The sequence below is a fragment of the Mustela putorius genome, unplaced genomic scaffold (genome assembly GCF_011764305.1).
Source record: "Mustela putorius furo isolate JIRA1106 unplaced genomic scaffold, ASM1176430v1.1 tig00000743_pilon_pilon_pilon, whole genome shotgun sequence".
Classification (NCBI taxonomy): domain Eukaryota; kingdom Metazoa; phylum Chordata; class Mammalia; order Carnivora; family Mustelidae; genus Mustela; species Mustela putorius.
The window spans coordinates 9924922-9944133 of record NW_025421464.1 but is presented as its reverse complement, the minus strand read 5'-3'; the positions used below and the strand labels follow the sequence as shown (position 1 = coordinate 9944133).

At 42.9% G+C, this 19212-nt stretch overlaps 1 protein-coding gene across 9 annotated transcripts in view; it reads left to right on the top strand.

Moving 5' to 3' along the window:
- CHD6 (chromodomain helicase DNA binding protein 6) overlaps positions 1–19212 on the top strand; it is a 192294-nt gene that overhangs the window by 90736 nt on the left and 82346 nt on the right. For all 9 annotated transcript variants that reach the window (XM_045084209.1, XM_045084206.1, XM_045084207.1 and 6 more), the window contains 9 exons: positions 1915–1977; positions 2793–2851; positions 3482–3599; positions 8016–8102; positions 8295–8429; positions 12685–12806; positions 14039–14282; positions 15461–15637; positions 16220–16363. In XM_045084209.1, the coding sequence (XP_044940144.1) occupies positions 1915–1977; positions 2793–2851; positions 3482–3599; positions 8016–8102; positions 8295–8429; positions 12685–12806; positions 14039–14282; positions 15461–15637; positions 16220–16363 (1149 nt within the window). The remainder of the gene's footprint in view (positions 1–1914; positions 1978–2792; positions 2852–3481; positions 3600–8015; positions 8103–8294; positions 8430–12684; positions 12807–14038; positions 14283–15460; positions 15638–16219; positions 16364–19212) is intronic.

Below are 19212 nucleotides of genomic sequence, written 5' to 3'. Positions count from 1 at the left end.
AATTCAACTATTATCATTATATTTAGAAATGTACTGGAGGTCCTGACTACCACAGTAAGGAAAACGAAGAAATAAAAAGTTGAAAGAATGGAAAGGAAGAAAGTAAGATTCATTATTTGTGGATGACAGGACCATGTATAGAAAATTCAATAGAATTGGCATGCCATTAGCGTTAAGAAATGTGGATTTAGCTAAATTGTTGGCACACAAAGACAATATATTCCTATAAACTAGCAACATGAAATCAGGAAAGGAAAATTGTAAAATGCCCTCTGTAACATCATCAAACATATCAGATCCTGGAGTAACTCTCAAAAGATATGTAGGGTTGGGTTCAGGTCATGATCTCAAGGCCATGAGATTGAACCCGCTGTTGAACTCTGCACTGACCTGGAGCCTGCTTAGGATTCTCTCTCCCTCTCCCTCTGCCTCCCCCCACTCCCACCCCCCGACTTGTGCACAGGTGTGTGTGTCCTCTCTTTCTCTTTAAAAAAAAACCAGAAAAATTAAAAATTTAAAATTAAAAAAAAAAAAAAACCCACAGAAAAATACTTGAGCAGAAAAACAAAAGCTTTGTCTATCTTCCCGTCCCTTCCCCATCCCCTGTGCCCTGGCAGGCACAGTTCAGTTGTCTTCACGTGGAGTAGTGGGAAGATACTCTTGTCATTTTGGATTAACTTTGGCATGGCACCTAGCACAGTGCCATGTGTCTAAGGGAATGTAATAAATATTTGTAACCTTTGGGAGCATCTGTCAACGCCTGCTGATCTCCATACCTCCATACTTCTTTTCTACCATCTGCCCTCCTCATCTTTTTTTTTTTTTTTCCTTTCCTGTATTTTTTTTCTGGGGGAAAGCTTGATTTAAGATCTTAGAAAATATGTTTTCTGTCAGGGTACGGCTCTGGAACAGCTGAGCCCTCCAATGGGTAGGACTGAAGACAGTGAGATGTAGCATAAGTCATTCTTCTGGAAAGTTCTGATCAGGAACCCAAGTTATTTTGGGAGTTAGGGCTATCATGATGAGTGTTCTTCTCGTATACTGTTGTACCAGATCTGACAAGGTCATGTAGTGCTTATGAAACCTCGGAAATAGAACGGCTCCAGTGGAGTCCTAGAAAGAATGTCAAACACAAGAGCGTTCTGACTCAATGCACCCTTTTTAAGTTTGTCATTGTTTGATAGATACTCTGTAGAAAGAGATCTCATGGAGCGCAGGAGCTTAGAAATGTTGATGTGTATCTGGGATAGAAAGATAGAAATTAATTTGTTTCCAGTTAGGATTTATAGTCAGAGGATGATCAGTGAAACAACCATTTCCAGCCACAGAGGGGAAAGATGGTATCATTTAGTAGAGAATAATTATACTTTGCATTTGCATAGTGCTTACTGTTCCAAAAATATTTTCACATACCATTTTATCCTCCCAGTAACCCAGTGAGATAAGTATTTTTAACTCCTTTTTTAATAGATACGGAAACTAAGAGGTGTTAATTGACTTATCCAAAGTCGGTAGCTGGTAGGTGTTAGAATTAGGACTCTCCGATTCCAAGGCCCCCAGACTCCTGTATGTTACACCTTGCTGCAAATTTTATGCCACTGCATGTAGGCAGATTTGGCAGAGAAGGGAAGTCCTAGGACCAGTTTTAGTGATACTAAACACAGATCTGAGATTGAGTCTGAAAAGCAGAGTGACTTCTCTGCTCGTGCGGAAGAAGAAGGTGTTAGGGTTGTGCCCGGAGGTTACTATGTTTGTGATCTTTGAATCAGTCTGTGGCCTGATAGGAGGGAGGCCTTGGTGCTCACAGGTGAACTTTCAGACAGACTAGTACCTGCTATAGTACTTCTTACACAGTTATTTGTTGGATTCTGTGGTGCCAGTAATTTTCTGTCTTTTCAACTTTTCTGTCTCCAGGAGCCTCCAGAAGATGACGCAAACATCATCGAGAAGATCCTGGCATCTAAGACCGTCCAGGAGGTCGGTGGCCCATGTGCCTGCAGTCCTGTCACTAGCACAGGCTATATACCCTCTGTGAAGAGATACTTGGCTGGAGAACCTGGAATGGTCGTGACTGGCCTGAGTGAGAGCTAGGCAGGAACATTTACCCCCATGGAAGATTTTAGGTCATAAAATTCTTAAACATTTAAGAGTAGAGACCCAAATCATTTTTTCCTCCATAGTGTTCCTAGCAAAAGATATCTGTCCCTTAGTTGCTGTAGCCCTAAGGGACAGTGGGAAGGGAAGTCCTCAGTGGGCGGAAGAGAAGACATGGAAAGTCCTATTGAAAACCTTTGCTGGGGGGCGGGGGCTTCTTTAGACATGCTGGGGCCATCATAGGGATCCTCTAGAGAGCATGCCTGGGGCAGAGGGCGTGTGTGCTGGTTGAGAACACAGTTTCGCCTTCCAACTATTTATGAGAGCAAACGTCCTTACTCTGCGAGTGAACAGCACTGATGTTTCAGGGTGGTGGTTGCGGGCATGCCAGGGACCCAGGTTTTCACTCGCATGGCAGGCTCTGGTCCTGCTCAGCCCTGGGCCGGTTTGGGTTTCTCAGCCGAGCACTGTCCCAGCCTGGACGCTGGAAGGACACCAGGAGGATCATTTTTACCTTCTAGCTAGCTGTGGATTTATCCTTTGGGAAAGCTGCTCAGTAGGAGTCAGGAAAAAGACTGGGAAGATGAGAACGTCCTCAAGAGATTGGTACAAAAACCAGGAGGGGTGTTGATTCACCTGTGTTCTCGTGCTGCATAAGGGCAATGGCCTGGCTGTTAACTGCTTGCTGTTGGTTACAGGTTCACCCAGGAGAGCCCCCGTTCGACTTGGAGCTGTTCTACGTTAAGTATAGAAATTTGTACGTCTTTTTCCTGTATTATTTGTATTTGGATTTCTATGAATAAGATTTCCTTTTCCTCAGCAAATCATCTTCTGCATTTTCCAAGAATGGTCCCTGAGGCCTGACCCACAGATCCCAGCTGACTCAAGTTCACCTTAGACAATGGTGGGCTCACCTTTGGCTGCACAGTCACCAGGGAAGCCCTTCCTCCACTCAGGACCAGCTCACTCAGACCCTGGGAGTCAGTCCCAAGGATCGGTGCTTTATTAAAAACGCTCTCTGCCGTTCTCATTTACACTCAGGGTGGAGAACCGTGGTCCTGTGGGCCACACTTTCCCTCGCAATTTTCTTTATTTCTGTGCTACGTGCCCACTTTCCCTGATGTGCATTAATGATAACCTGCTTATGCCTGCCCTCGCTCTGTTCTGAGGCCATTCCTGTAGAAGGCGTAGAGGGTTTGGTTGTTTGGAATCTTGGCACTGTTGTTTCTTTTCGCCCTTAGTGCAAGGCTGTCTCAGTCCAATCTCTAGCAGTTTCACTACATACCACTGTTTCTGGGTTAGATGGTCACCCTGTTTACTGAAACACTTTAAAGCTCAATGATTTGGTAGTTTGCACTTGTCTCACCATTTATGTGTCTTCGGATAGTTCCTACTTACATTGTAAATGGGCCACAATGGAAGAGCTGGAAAAGGATCCTCGCATCGCACAGAAGATCAAGCGCTTTAGGAATAAACAAGCCCAGATGAAGCACATTTTTACTGAGGTGAAGCAATATTTACCAACTAATTGATTGCTGCTTTTCTTGCACTATTAAATGCTGAGTTTAAGTTTCTTAAGTCGAAGTCCTGGGCAGATCCATTGTGCAAGTCACATTGCTGAATGTGCACTGATTTGCAGCAAAACCAATCCAGATTTAAGCCAAAGGGAGAAAATTATCCACTGAGTTACAAAGATTGAACCTTACAAACTGACAGCTCATGAGAATGTGCATCTTGGTCAGAATATCTATTAATAGCTAGGGCCAGACAAATCTGCAGAACTCTTTCATTCCCTCCTCCCCCCACCTCCTGAAGCAGAAATCCAAAAAGACATAACCTTCAAAATGTAAAAAATAAAAACTATTATTAAATATATTAGAGAGTAAATAAATAAGGAACTTTATATAAACTTGGGTATTTCTAAGTATGGTGCCTACAGTGAGAGGAAGGATTGATGGATTGGGGCATTAAATGAATCTACAGTGTCTGTATATTAGAAAATACTCCTAAACAAACCTTAAAGTAAATAATTAGGAACTATGTGCATTACATACATAAACATTTTTCCTAAGAATATAGCTTATACATATACATAAATATGTGGCATACATTCTTATCTGGTATGGGAGCCTTCCCATTTATATAGACATACATGCACACGACAAATCATTTTAATCATTAGAAATGCTTATTAATCTTATAAAAATGTGGCCACTTTCACTAGTAGTCAAAAAAATGCAAACTAAAATAGGAATTTTCTAGTTTTTATTTACCAAATACTTGCAGGTTTTAAAAATAGGTATTACTCATTGCTATTGAGGGTGTAGGGCAAAGACTGTCTTGTGTCTAGCGGGTGGGAACATTACCTAGTACGACCTGTCAGAAGAACAGAATGGCATCAGATGTGTAATGTCTCAGAATGTTCACATCCTTTGTCCAGCAGTTCTAATTCTGCCATATATTTTAAGGAAACTGTTGAATCTTTGTAGTGTTAGCTATGATAGGCAGTCATTTTTATTGGTAAAAAATTGCAAGCAAACATATTGTTAGATAATAGACATCTGTTAAATTATGTGTACATCCCTTAGAATACTCTGCTCTAGTAAAAGTGATATGGGAGAACAGTCATTAATGACACAGGAAGAGGCTGTAGTGCCAGATGACAGCCTCTTACAGTATGGGGGGGGGAGTTCATTTCAGGGAGTGCAGGAGAAAGGAGGCACCGTGATAATGCACGGAAAATGTCTTGGATATACATGAAAACGCTGGTGTCATTTTCTCTGGTTGATGGGATTGTGGTGGCTGATGTTTTCTTTTCTAAATAGCATGTAGTTTTAAAATTTTATACAGATGACTTTAATGAAAAGAAGCCTTAAAAAGTATTCTTTTTTTTTTTTTAAGATTTTATTCATTCATTTGACAGAGAGAGAGAGAGAGAGATCACAAGTAGGCAGAGAGGCAGGCAGAGAGAGGGGGAAGCAGGCTCACTGTTGAGCAGAGAGCCCGATGCGGGGCTCAATCCCAGGACCCTGGGATCATGACCTGAGCCGAAGGCAGAGGCTTAACCCACTGAGCCACCCAGGCGTCCCCTTAAAAATTATTCTTAAAATGTAGTTTACAAGCTCTGGTCCTCAAGAGTGCACTCAGGTGCCATCAAGCGTTAGGACATTGCTGCAGTGTTTAACCAACTCGTTCTTCATGTTGTGCACCTTTTCTCGAGTGACGGAACGTTATTTTAGGTTAATGTCAGTAAGTGTTCTTCTCATCCCAGATTCATCTTTAGCCTTAGTGTTTGGCCCCAGCTTTCTCCAGGATTGTTTCAGAGAATGTGAAAGCATTGCTCGTGGCATTGTTCTTGTCATAGAGGACTGGGGGAAGAAGTCGACAAGTAGAACTGGAAGACCGTCGTGAGGCCCCACTGGATACTTGCCCTCTGTTGTTGGAACATTTTATTTGCACCTCTATTTTAGCAGGGATTTGCAGTGTAGTAACTTGTTTACATGTCTCTTTCTTCCATTTTAAGTCCTAGGAGACAGACGGGGACATGTCTCCTTGTATTTCTGTCCTGGTACCAGGCACAGGGTCAGCGCTCAGTAATTATTCGGCTGCCCCCTGACGAGGGACAGGGTTTGCTTACACACTTCGCCTGCTCCAGACCCATCAGTGCCTCACGTTTTCTTGAAATAAAGTCCACAGCCCTTCACAGAGCCCCACGTGTCTGTTTTCTGCTTTATTCCCAAGGAAGTGATTTTTACTGGGTTGGAAATAGAGGGCTGAAGCCAGGTCATACCAGGAGCACATAACTCTTGTGGGAAGGAAAGGCTTTCGAAAAGATCAGAGGACGACATCCTGAGATTGAGGAGGAGGGAGAGTGGCGAGTAGTTCCTATAATGCTGTCTTCACTCTCGACCTGTACAACATTTTTATTAATGACTTGGGTAAATAATAGTCTTAGGAGATCAATAATGACTTAGTTTTGGATGGAGCTTCTTCATATCCATTATTTCCAGCTGCTTTGTGAAGTAGCCAGGGACACCTGTGCAAGAGACTCAGGCCCGAGAGGCAGAGGCTTCTGGAACTCTGCAGGAGTAGAGGCCTTCTGACTGCACCCAGACTCTTGGAAACCAGACCCGATGCTGGGAGAATAGATGACTAAATCAATGTTCAGCTTTACTGGACAGGCTAGGATTAATGAAAGAGAATGGCAGTAAATGTGGGTGATGTCACACATTTGTGGTTTTTAAATCTTTGTAACCTCAGAGTGGGGAAAATGACGGACTAGCAGTCCTAGAGAGAAAAGATAGTGCCCTTTAAATGACAAATTTCCCATTGGTCAGGAGGAGGGGGTACAGCTGCTTAAGAAGTAACAGTAATCTTAGAACATTCCCCAGTGTTCTGTTCATTTGAGTGTCAGGTTCGGGGGGACTTGGTGGACCTGAGTACAGCTGCAGGAGGACTCTTAACTGGGGTGAAGGAAGCTCAGTTGAGAGCTTGTCAGCAAACATGGAAACTGGACTGCACGGTGCTAGGAGCCTGGGCTCTGGAGCCAACCTGCCAGGCTGCAGGTTCTGCTCCTCCCCCCGTACCCACTCCCACCACTGCCACACACATGCGTGCGTGTGTGCAGACACATATGGAATTCAGTGGCCTTGGGCCACTTGCATAAGCTCCTTTGGACCCAATGTCCTCCTCTGTGTAAAGCAGAACTCCTAATAGCCTCCCAGAACACCTGTGAGGATTAAATGACACAGGGTTTACAGAAGTGCTTAGCATGGTGACCCATGGCCACTATTCCGAGTGCTAGCTCTTTCCATCACAAAGGGATCTGGAAACATGGACCCCCAGAAGCAGTTGAATACCTTGAGTAGTTTTGGCCACACTGGGTGGAGTTTTTTGAAAAGCCGGTGTAGAAGGAGAACGAACGTAGCTACTGCTACCTTGGAAGAAGCGATCACACCAGCAAGCCCCAGTTACAGGAGGGAGACTGGGCTGTAATTGAATAAAGATCTTGGTGCTACCACTGGGCAGGCAGAGGTAAAGCTGTCTTGGCAGTGGCTCAGGTGGTAGAGGGCAGTGAATTCCCAAACGGAATAAGGGAATCTGAGAGAGGTTTGCCAGGGAAGTTATAAAAAGCATTCCTGTGTTGAAGGCGAAACTGGATAGCCCCGAAAGTGCCTTCTGACCAAAGGGGCAATAAGAACCTTCTAGCAGTGCGGGAGGAGGGCTTCTGGGTAAGAAAGCCCTGGGTAAATGTTCGAGTTCACACAGCTCTGTGACTTTTGTCAGTTTCCTCATCTAAAAAGTAATGATCGTTTCTAGACCATAAAGTGATTTTGAGACTTACAGCATTTAGCATTACTCCGGACACAGGTTAAATATTTCCAGGTGATGCTTATTATTATTTCGTAAGTGCACTTTTTTGGGAAGCGTAATGTACATGAAGGTAAACAGATCCTAAGGGTGCAGTTCAGTGAATTTTTACAAAATAAACGCACCTGTGTAGCTACCACTTAGATCAGGACCTGGAACATTATCAGTTCCCCAGAAGCTCCCCTCATGCCCCCTTCCAATGTTTGCTGCTATTGTGGGTATATGGAAGAAAAAGAAACTAATTCCTGAGTTTCCAAGGTTATCTTTGGAACAAGAAGCAGTAAGAAAAAGGGAATTCTTGTGCTGAATTTTGTGCAGTACCATAATGACCACTAGGAGAGTCTTACTCTGCCCATGGTATAACCTGTAACTTCAGTCACGGAGAGAAGATTTGGGGACAGTGAAGAAATGTCTGTGCTGTGACTTTTATTCTCAAGCTGCCCCTTCCACTCTGTATTTCCCTATAAGCCCAAAGTAGGGGATTTTGAGGGTTGGATGTTGGTTTCGAGGGAGGGGGACACTTTCTAACTCTTCTCCTTTGTTTGCACTAGCCCGATGAAGACTTGTTCAACCCAGACTATGTAGAAGTGGATCGTGTCCTGGAGGTGGCACACACCAAAGATGCAGAGACAGGAGAGGTGGGGATTTAGTCCTTTTGACTCCCCTAAAGAGCTTTTCTCCTTACTGTGTATTTTGCTTGTTTTGTTAACACACAGTCCTTGTTTTAATGGCATTTGCATGTGATAGGGTGGGTTTTTCAGAGCTTGGCCAGAGTGTGACAGACTCCTTTAATCTAGTAGAACATGAACTCCTCTCCTGTGTCCCACCAGGAAGTGACCCATTACCTGGTGAAGTGGTGCTCTCTGCCTTACGAAGAAAGCACGTGGGAGCTAGAAGAAGACGTCGATCCTGCAAAGGTTAAAGAATTCGAGTCTCTCCAAGTTCTCCCTGAAATTAAGCATGTGGTAACGTATCCCTGTTTGGCACCTTTTGTAACATGTAACTTTATGACCTTGGCAGTCCTGGATGGCTATGGGGCTCTGCTCAGAAGTGGTCTTTGTTTAAAAGAAAAAAAAAAAGAAGTGGCCTTTGTTAGTGTCTTGCCTTTGGCCACTCTCTGTTGAACTGCAGTTCAGCGTGCTTTTCTCCCCAGATCAGACTTTGCTAGCACTCTGGTCAATGTTAGGTCTAGACTCTTATTCTGGTGTGTGTGTGACATTTAAGAACCTTGAATACGAGCTTAGATGTCTTGGTATAGGGTGCTGTAAGGAGTCAGTGAGGTAGAACATGGAAGAAACGCCTGCATGGGAAAGAAGCTCAGTAAATTGTTAGTGTCTTTCTTGTTTCCTACTACCTCTTGCTCCACCAGTGATCTTTTTTCTTTGTTTTTGACCTCTGCTTTTACTCAGCTGGAATATTCTTTTTTTTTTTTTAAGTTATTTTTATTTTTTAGTTATTTTTAATTTTTTTTAAGATTTTATTTATTTATTTCACAGACAGAGATCACAAGCAGGCAGAGAAGCAGGCAGAGAGAGAGGAGGAAGCAGGCTCCCCACTGAGCAGAGAGCCCAATGCGGGGCTCCATCCCAGGACCCTGGGATCATGACCTGAGGCTTTAACCCACTGAGCCACCCAGGTGCCCCCAGCTGGGATATTCTTAAGGGGAACTGTCTTATCTCTATAGATCCTGGGCTTCACAGAGAGAACATAGGTTTTCAATATGTATTTATTCAATCAGGTTTTTTGAATCTGGATAATTCCCACCGAGCTGCATAAATGTCCCAGCACACCTGACAAGTAATTGTATATAAAGTTTCAGTAATTAAAAAGTTGTAGAATTAGGAGAGCCCGATTAAGATGTGACTCATTTGGGAAGAGAATCAGAGTTGTTGAGTATGGCTATAGACTGGAATGTTGAGTTTCTATTTTAAAAAGTCACCACTTATATATGAAGAACCTTTATCCAATTCCATATTATTTGTTGTTTTTACATCCCTGTAAAGACAGGACTCAGGAGACAAGAGCTTGACATTGAACTTAGATCTCTGTCAGAATCTACTGAAAAGCAGTGTTTTGTGTTTTGTTTCTTGGCATATGAAGTGTATGGAGGAATCCTGAGCTACAGAACAGTGGTTAGAAATATGCATAATTTTTAATGGTGTTTTTGTCTACATGACTGGTTAATAAATTTCTCTTTCAACCTCTCTACAACTGTTGTCTATTGTTAATTCGTCAGTCATTGTTAATCATCTGCTGTTGGCTGACTCTTGAGTGACATAATAACAAAGAAGGTGCGTGCCCAGCCCCTGGGAGCTCACAGGTTAATGGGAGGTGTGTGTGTGTGTGTGTGTGTGTGTGTGTGTGTGTGTGGTCACACACGGCACCAGACTAGTGGGGGTGTGTGGCACAGGCAGGGACAAATCGCTGTGGGGCAGAGAGTAGAGAGCCTTTCCGTTCTGAAGCTAATTGTAAGTTAGTATCTTGAAGTAATCAGGATTCTTACTCTCTCAACCCGAATCCCACTTATTTCCTCAGACTGACTACATGCATTTGGCAAGAATATGAATTCTCAAGTGTTTTCGGGCAATTTCACTTTTCCTTTACTTCTTTGCTATTGTGATGCAGCTGTTTTTGTCTCTCCGTGAACCATCGTATTATTTCACACTTGTCCCTTTGTTTGACTTATTTGTTCTCTAATTTAAAATGCACAGTTTGAAATGTTATCTCAAAAATTCTAAATTGGAATAGTAGCTCACAATATAACTGAAGCTGTCTTTTTATGTGTTAAGAAAAGGACCAGCTCCAAACGGGAGTTTACCTGAATAATTTTTTAAAGGGATCTATGCTGTGCTTTGAAGTTGATGAACAGGACGTTTTATACCTGAAAGCTTTTGGTAAAAATCAGTTACCCATAGATAAAATACAGAACTGTGAGAAAGCAAGAAGTGACATTGTCTGAGATGATTGTGCAAAGTTGGGACAGTCTTTTAACAGGCCAGAGCCTCTTTGGAAACTCCAAGAATCACTTCTCCTTCAAGGTTAACTAAGTAGCCGTTGACGGTTGTGGAACCCTGGGGTGTGTTGTTTCCTGTAGTCTGTACTACTTATGAATCAACCAGAAACGTCTAGTTGAATTCAGGTCTTGTGTTCAAATGGCTGAAGTTTCTGACCAGTAGGTGATGTTAAACTAAACCCTTTAGCACTGGAGAGGGATGGAAAGACAGAGGGGTGACTGGATTGGAGAGTGATTACTCTATTGTAGAGTGCTACCAAGGCAGCAAAGTAGAAATCTGCAGTGAAAGTCCATCCTCCGGCTCTTACGTGATGAGAGTGAGCCACTTAAGTCACTGGGAACACATTCCAGAAAGTCTCTGCACAGTATCTGGTAAAGTAGGGAAGTGTGCCTGATTAAAGGGGTACGTGGACTTTGGGGAATCCATGCTGACTGGTTCCTGTAGGTTAAGAAGAATGTAACTTCTTTAAGGAAACAGAGCAAGAGGGTTTATATAGGAATATCTTTGCTTAAAAGCTTTTTCTTTAAAATCATTGTTTTCTTACATATTGAATTATTTTCTCCCTAATAAAATTGAGCACCTGTACCTGTACATTAGTAATAATACACTAGTAATAATTTTCAACAGAGTCCTGTGTTATGGGGCTTAGCCTAACCACAGCTGGTAGTAATTTTATAGGTAAGCTGTGATACATATTTTTCTGGAAGATCATAGATTCCACTTACATACCTCCAAATATCAATGATGTAATTGGGCCCATTTTGTTAATTTCACATTGCAAATGGTTTAGTTTTAGTTAATGATGTATTTCAAGGGGCAGCTGGATGCCTCAGTTGGTTGGGCGTCTGCCGTCAGCTCAGATCATGCTCCCAGGATTCTGGGATCCATTCCCACATCTAGCTCCCTGCTTAGCAGGGAGTCTGCTTCTCCCTCCCCCTCTGCCTGCCATTCTGCCTGCCTGTGCACCTGTACTCTCTCTGTCTCTTTCTCTCTCTGTCTCTGTCAAATAAATAAATAAGACCTTAAAAAAAAAAAAGGTGTTTCAAGTATAAACTATATTGTAGTACTCCAAGGCAAAATTACCAAAGACTAAAACTGTTTAGAAAAGTTATAGTCTTAAAAGTTCTCATTCGTAACTATAGCTAGAATTAGGAATTTTTAATCTGTCAGTTTGTCTGACAGTCTGAGTTTGTCTGTAAGCAAAATAACCAAGTCTATGCCCAAATAATATAAAACCTAAATAAAATTTTGGGGTGGGAACTCTACACACCTAAAGATTTAAAAATTTCCCCTGATTAATTAAAATCTCAATGGGAATTAAAAGAACTTGACAAACTGATTCTAAAGTTAGAGAATAGGACAGAATAGCAAATAAGATAGAATAGCGGAGATATTTTTAAAAAGTAATTCCCTAATCAGATAAAAGCCTATAATAATTCTAAACTGGGTTTTGTGACAGTATAGATAGTCTAGTGGAACACAATAAAGAATCTATTTATGGCTCCATGGATGTATTGAAATTTAGTATGTGATAAATAGGACACTTCCTATCAGTAGAGAAAAGATAAATTATACTTAGAAATTAGTATTTCATATGGGAAAATGTGTTTTGGGGATATTTAAGGAATTTGCAGTTTTGATTTTACAGGTTTTTTGCCTTACATTGACTGTAGGAACTAATCAACAAAATATTTGACCCACTGTAGTTTCCTGAGCTGATGCCATATGCACACAGAAAAATTATCTGTAGAAACCAAAACACCTGACTCCTTTTGGTTTGCAGGGAGATGGAAGTGTAAGTGGGAGTGGCATCCCAGAGTCTGAGTAAAACAGTGTAACACTTATCAAGATGTAGGTGGGTCTGTTTCCCTCCTTCGTTAATAACTTGCGAATTTTATAGAGATGTTCTTAGTTCAGTCTGGTGAAAGCTAGAAAATGTAGGAGCTTGTCTTGTGTGTGTGTGTATAAGCTAGAAAATGTGGGGGCTTGCCTTATATCGGTGGGGTGTGTGTGTGTATATGTGTGTATGTATGTATGTATGTACGCCTTAGTCAGATCATAGTAACTGCAGCTTGAAGCCAACCAGCTTCAGGACAGTGTTGTGAGATTTGCCACCTTCCCCATTATTATCCTGTGTCCCTATTCGTGTTATACTCCTCAAACATCATTCTCTGTGTGTTTTGTTCTGTCTGCCTTCCTCCACTAGGAGAGGCCTGCTTCGGACTCCTGGCAGAAGCTGGAGAAGTCTCGAGAGTACAAGAACAGTAACCAGCTCCGGGAGTACCAGCTGGAGGGGATGAACTGGCTTCTTTTTAACTGGTATAACAGGTGAGGAGCCGGAACCAGGGCTGTCTGCACAGGCAGTTACCTGCCCCCCCAAACGTCGTACCTGCTTGGAGCAACAGTAGCTAGCAAGGTGGTGAGAGGGTGTAACCTTGCCATGGTTTAGGGTACTGATCTTTGTACATGAGGCATGCCAGGACTCTACGCCAGGTGATTCTCCAATTACAGGAGTGATTTTAGACATCGTTGACTTTGTGCTTATTTTTTCTTTACCATCCCAGCCAAAAGATTAGGCCCAACCTCAATGAAACAAAATCCAAAAGATCGTTCTATTTCTTTAGCAAAGATTGGCTGTAGAAAGGAAACGGATCTGGATTGGAGCCCCAACTCTGCCACTTGTTGGTGAGCCCTGGATCCTCTAGACTTGGGCTGTACCACTTACTTTTGGACTCATCATGCTTCAGTTCCCATCAGAATCTAGATGAAACAGGTGACATTTGAGATTTTTGTAACATTCTGGAGTGTACCCCTAGTCTGAGTTTAAAGCCAGCATGCTGCTGTGGAGAACACATCAGATGGGGCCCTGGTGACCTGTGCCCTAGTGCAGTCTGTGCCACCTACTCACAGAGCCACTTGGAGCACTGCTCCCCTGAGCTTTGCAGTGCCTACCTCTGGATCTTACCTCTGATCTTTGTACATGAGGCATGCCAGGATTCTACGCCAGGTGATTCTCCAATTACAGGAGTGATTTGGGGGGGGGGGCACCCTTTGAGTGCCCCAGCTCTGTGTAGTCTGGGATTCTGGATCACCAGGAGAGACCAAAATTTTTACCTTGATAAGAAATTTACTGTGTGGGTTAAAAGTTCACCCTCGATAACACAAATAATAGACATGAAAATCACGTAACTTATCTTCTTATTTTTGCCTTGGCTTCCATGAAGTTTGTCAGGTATAGAAATGGGCTTAAGTTTGAGGCATATTTTTTCTCCTTGTGTCTCACTGTTATTTTAACTTTTAGTATTTTCAGCTTAGAGTATATGGATTTTTTTCCTATATTTTCTCTCAAGTTACCATAATTCCTTTTTGGAAGTAGGCAGGGTATGAATCATAAGAATAAAAATGAGTCTCAGTTGCATCTCTAAAAAATGCACACAAGGCCCTTCACTGATGACCTTTACAGGTCAAGGTGTGCCTCTGAAGTATCTTTTTAGTTACACCCAACCTCTACCGCTTTCCTGTATCAATGATGAATTATCTGTATTTCTTATTCTCTTCAGAAAAAACTGTATTTTGGCTGATGAGATGGGCCTTGGAAAAACCATCCAGTCCATCACATTTCTCTCGGAGATTTTCCTCCGGGGGATCCACGGCCCTTTCCTTATCATCGCCCCACTCTCCACCATCACGAACTGGGAGCGGGAGTTCCGGACGTGGACAGAGATGAATGCCATTGTGTACCATGGCAGCCAGATCAGCAGGCAGATGATCCAACAGTATGAGATGGTGTACAGAGACGCCCAGGTGAGTCTCAGAGACCTGGAGACAGCCTGATGTCATCGTTCAGATCAGCCTTCCTGTCACTTACCTTCAGGAGTTTTAATGCCCTGTACCCTGGGTTACCGTTGACTGATTTTGTAGAGTCTTCTGTTAATGGAGGCAGACTTCCTGCTCCTCCTTGATAGTTTAGTTTGTGATAAAACATAGGATTTGTAGGGCATGCTTTCCACTCTCTGAAATATGCCAGAGGCTCTTTTTAGGATACTGAAAACTTGAATTCTTCATTGGCTTATGAAGTTGCTTTGATGTGCAGAAGACTTTATGTGACTTGTTATATGCTCAGTGAAAAAAACTGAGTGGAAGAATTGGTGTACAGAGGATGGGTTCTTAGCCAGGGAGTTTGGAGAGGAGGCTAACAGGGAAGGATAAAGAGAAGACAGGATTTAAATTGTTAAAAGCGTAATAGACTGTGGGGCTTCTCGGGGTTTTGTTACTTATAATCACTTTACTGAGTATGCTTGTAAGCTTGTCCTGGGCACTGGTTTTTATAATCAAGCAAGGTAAAAAATGAATCCAACCAGAGGAGGGCCAATGCTCTCCCCCGGAGATTTCGTTAATAGCAAAAGGAGACACTTAGAAGAAATTTAAGATGTGCTCTAACATGATGCAGCTCTGCTCTTTCATGACAACACTAAGATAGGTAAAAGACAAAGATGTGTCTGCCTGGTAGGTCTTGTCCTGGTAAATCAGGAAGCGTATTTTGAACCTATGCTAGAACCCCAGTTACAAAGTAACTGAAAAGGAGCAAAGAAGGTCTCCTTGGGTATTCAGGCTCTGTGTGGTTGAGACCAGTCCTGGCTGGCAGTGTGTGAATCAGTACCCATCTGCTTTCCTTACCATGGCAGTTAATAACTAAAAGGCTTCCTTGCTCTGTCTTCTGTATTTGCTCATATGTCTCACCATTGTGAGGGCCCATGTCTCTTAACTTGTTTCATCAACGTAACGAGGTCTCTCTCTTGTCTTAGTAGCTGGTTCATCCCTCTATTCTCTCTTTTCCAAACAAGAAAGTACCGTGCTTACTGGCCTCTCTTACCTAGGCCCTAGCATTTCTCCGTGCTGCCTCCTCTGCTCCCACTGGGAATACCTCAGCTGAATTCTGTAATCATGGCATAAAGCTTCACCTTCCGTTGTGTCACCCTCAGGGAAACCCCCTTTCAGGAGTCTTCAAGTTCCATGTTGTCATCACAACGTTTGAGATGATCCTGGCAGACTGCCCGGAGCTGAAAAAGATTCACTGGAGCTGTGTGATAATTGATGAAGCCCACAGATTGAAGAACAGGAACTGCAAACTTCTGGAGGGTCTAAAGCTCATGGCCCTGGTGAGAGCTAGCGAGCTCTTTCCCTTGACACAGGTTCCGTCTGCTCACAATGGAAGCATCCCGCAGCCATTCTGCATGTAGCTTACTTGTGCATAGTCTGTTTATTCCTGGTTTTCTTTTTGCCGTCTATATCTGTGATAGTGCAGGCATCAGAAGGTTTTGTTGTTACAAACTGGGTCAACAGTTTGACCTTTGCCACAAGTAGATTCCCAAGGGTATCCAGGGGAGTCTTAAATACCATGAAATTTGTGACCAGTAAACGTAAGGTATTTCAGCTTGGTACCAAGGATGACGGCCTTGGCACAGTGCCCAGTATGTAGAGAGTAGTAATGATGGATGGATGGATGGATGGATGGATGGATAGATGGATGTCGTTTTCACTAACGTGAAATTGCTGCTGGAATCCGTGATGTGAAAGGAAGATTGATCTGTGAACTCACCGTGCCTGCCCTGGAACGGTGGCGTCCTGTCTTTTCATTAAAGCAAAACTGAATTGCCCCATGAGCACAGAATGCCCTGACTTCAAAAGCGTACTCGCGGGCCAGCTCCAACACTGTTGTCATGTGCTGTTGGTTTGTGCAGGAACACAAAGTGCTGCTCACTGGGACGCCCTTGCAGAACTCTGTGGAGGAGCTCTTCAGCTTACTGAATTTTCTGGAGCCATCCCAGTTTCCTTCAGAGACTGCTTTCTTGGAGGAATTTGGAGATCTGAAAACAGAGGAACAGGTAAATAGCGGCCTGAAAGACTGAGGAGACTATGTGATGATTACCTTCACCATGAAGGCCAGAACAAATCATTGTGGGGACAGGCATTAGCAAGTTCTCATATCCCTGCTAAAATGAGCATTACCTTCTTTATTTAATTTGTTTATGTTGAGGAGGGCAAACTGATTATTAGGCGTTCCTGTTACTCTGGAGGTATAATGAATTGACATCCAAATAGCCTGTGTTAGCCTATCAGGCCTCTTGCCTTCATTGATCTCACATAGGAGGTCAGTGATTTTCTTCTACCCTGAACTCAGGAGCTTGGTGCCTTCCTTGGCTTTCTTCATCCTTCATCCTTCCTCCTGCATAATCTGCAGCACGTTCCCAGGCTCATCTTTTTTCTTTTTCTTTCTTTCTTTTTTTTTTTTTAAAGATTTTACCCATTTATTTGTCAGAGATTGAGAGAGAGCACAGTCAGGCAGAGTGGCAGGCAGAGGCAGAGGGAGAACCAGGCTCCCTGCCGAGCAAGGAACTCGATCCCAGGATTGTGGGATCATGACCTGAGACGAAGGCAGCGGCTTAACTAACCGAGCCACCCAGGCGCCCCATCCCAGGCTCATCTTCTTGAGTATGACAGACTACACAGGTAGTAAGGAAAAGAAGGCAGTCATATACTAGTTGGTAAGTCTAGTTTTGTCCAAATCACCCAGATTTCCTCGGTTTTCAAAGATCTAGTCTTGAGTCTAAGCTTATTGGACTAAAATCTAATTCAGAACAGCCAATATTAATAAGTATCTGTCTGTGTTGGGTAGAAACCTTGACTAGAAATCACAGAAGTAAGCCAGACAAGTCTAAATGCCGTAGGAAGGACAAGTAATAGAATTAGAAGAGAGAAGGTCACCTCTGTTTGGGAATCAGGAAAGCCTTCATGGAAAGAGAACAGTTTGAAAATGGACTTTGAAAGGTGGGTGTATTCTCAGTTGTGGAAAGAAAGGATGATGACTGCATTGCAAAGAAATAAAAGACACCTGGCATAATCAGCTATGGAATGTCTTCAGTTATAGGGAATCATCTGATTGAGCTGGAAGCAGGGTCGATGAATTGTGAAGTGTGAGGCTAGAGGGGAGAGAGATTGTGGGAAGGCCTTGGAAGATGGTTTAAAGAATTTGGGAGGTCTTAGGGAAGCAACGCAAGGCTTTGATTGCAGGAATGACATAATTAGTTCCGCTGAATTAAGCTAGCAATGGTGTGAGAGTGGGTTGGGGCAGAGACTTGGGGACTAAGAAGGTTTGGGGATTTCACTAACAGATGTCAGGAGTACACTCTGTGGTTCAGTTCTGTTTGTTTGTACTTCTGTGGCAAGTCAGACTTTCAGAGCAGTGAGTAATCAAACTTCATTTCACTTCTCTACGTTTGCAGTAGCTCTTGATCTTTCAAAAGCTAGCTCCCAACCCTCTCTCCATTTTTGGACCATTTGCAAGGTGTCCTTTTCTCCCGTTGCACTTATTTTGTGGTATGCATTTTTTCTTCTAGACAATGACCTCCTTGAGGACAAGGCCCACCTCTTCTCCAAAGTTGTGTTTGTTGTATTGACCAGCACAGTGTCTGGCATGTAGTATACTCTAAATGATTCAAGGTAGGAACCAAGTGAAGGGTAAAGCTGAACCCAGCATGTGACAGATTGGCATTTGTCCATATCTTTAAAATGATCGAGTTGTGTCTTTTCTCTTTGGGCTCTTACACAGTAATTCCTGATCCACTTGGGGGATAGATTCCTAAGTACCATGGTTGGTGAAATCAAGGTTCCATGAATGGGCTAAATTTAAGATTGGGGTTAGTTAGGAGAAAACCACAAAAATGGCATCAAATGCCTGTATTTTAAATCACAGGAAATAGAAGTCCCAGAAGACATCAGCTTCCAAAGCAAAGCATATTTGTCAGTGTTTAAGATCTGCTCTGATAACTCTACTAAATCACTGTCTATAAGTCACTTTATATTTTTTCCAGGAAGCATTGACACCGCACACAGCTTATTTATGCAGAATGTACCCCCTTTTAAAACATTTTTTTCAAAGATTTTATTTGAAAGAGAGCTAGCAAGAGAAAAAGCATGAGCAGCGGAGAGGGCCAGAGGGAGAGGGAGAAGCAGGCTCCCCACTGAGTAGGGACCCTGACACAGGGCTCAATCCCAGGACACCTGGACCATGACCCGAGCCGAAGGCAGACACTTCACCGACTAAGCCTCCCAGGTGCCCTGAAACATTTTAAACAGCCCTGAATGAACTTAGAACTCAATCCTTTGCTCTTGCCCTTCCTTACTTTATTTTCCCACCAGGATTAATCTTATTGGTACCATCTTAAAGCTCAGGGTTAAGTCAGGTGTCTTGATTTTTGAATCCCTTCTCTGTCGTTGTCTTCTTGGAACAGGGAGCAGGTCACCTTGCCAGTGCAGTCAGGTGAGTGGAGATCTGCTGTCCAGGTCCGGGCTGTTAGCAGAAGAACAGACAAATCATAGCAAAGACTGCTGTCAGCTCAAAGGGCCCCTGATTCGACAGCTTGCTTGATGGCATGGGAGACATCGTCTTACAGGATTAACTCTCTACATGCTGCTACTCCAGACATGTTTGCTGCCATTACTTAAAAGCTGAAGGAGGGGTCTGCCTCCAGATTGCTTCTACTTTTTTTTTTCTTAACCTGAGATATGATTGACATATAACTTTAGTTTCACGTGTGTTTGATAATGATTCAGTATATGTACATGTTATGAAATGATCACCATACTAAGTGTAGTTAAATATCGGTCACACCCACAGTATAGTTTTTTTCTTTGGTGATGAGAACCTTAAGATCTCCTCTCTTAGCAGCTTTCA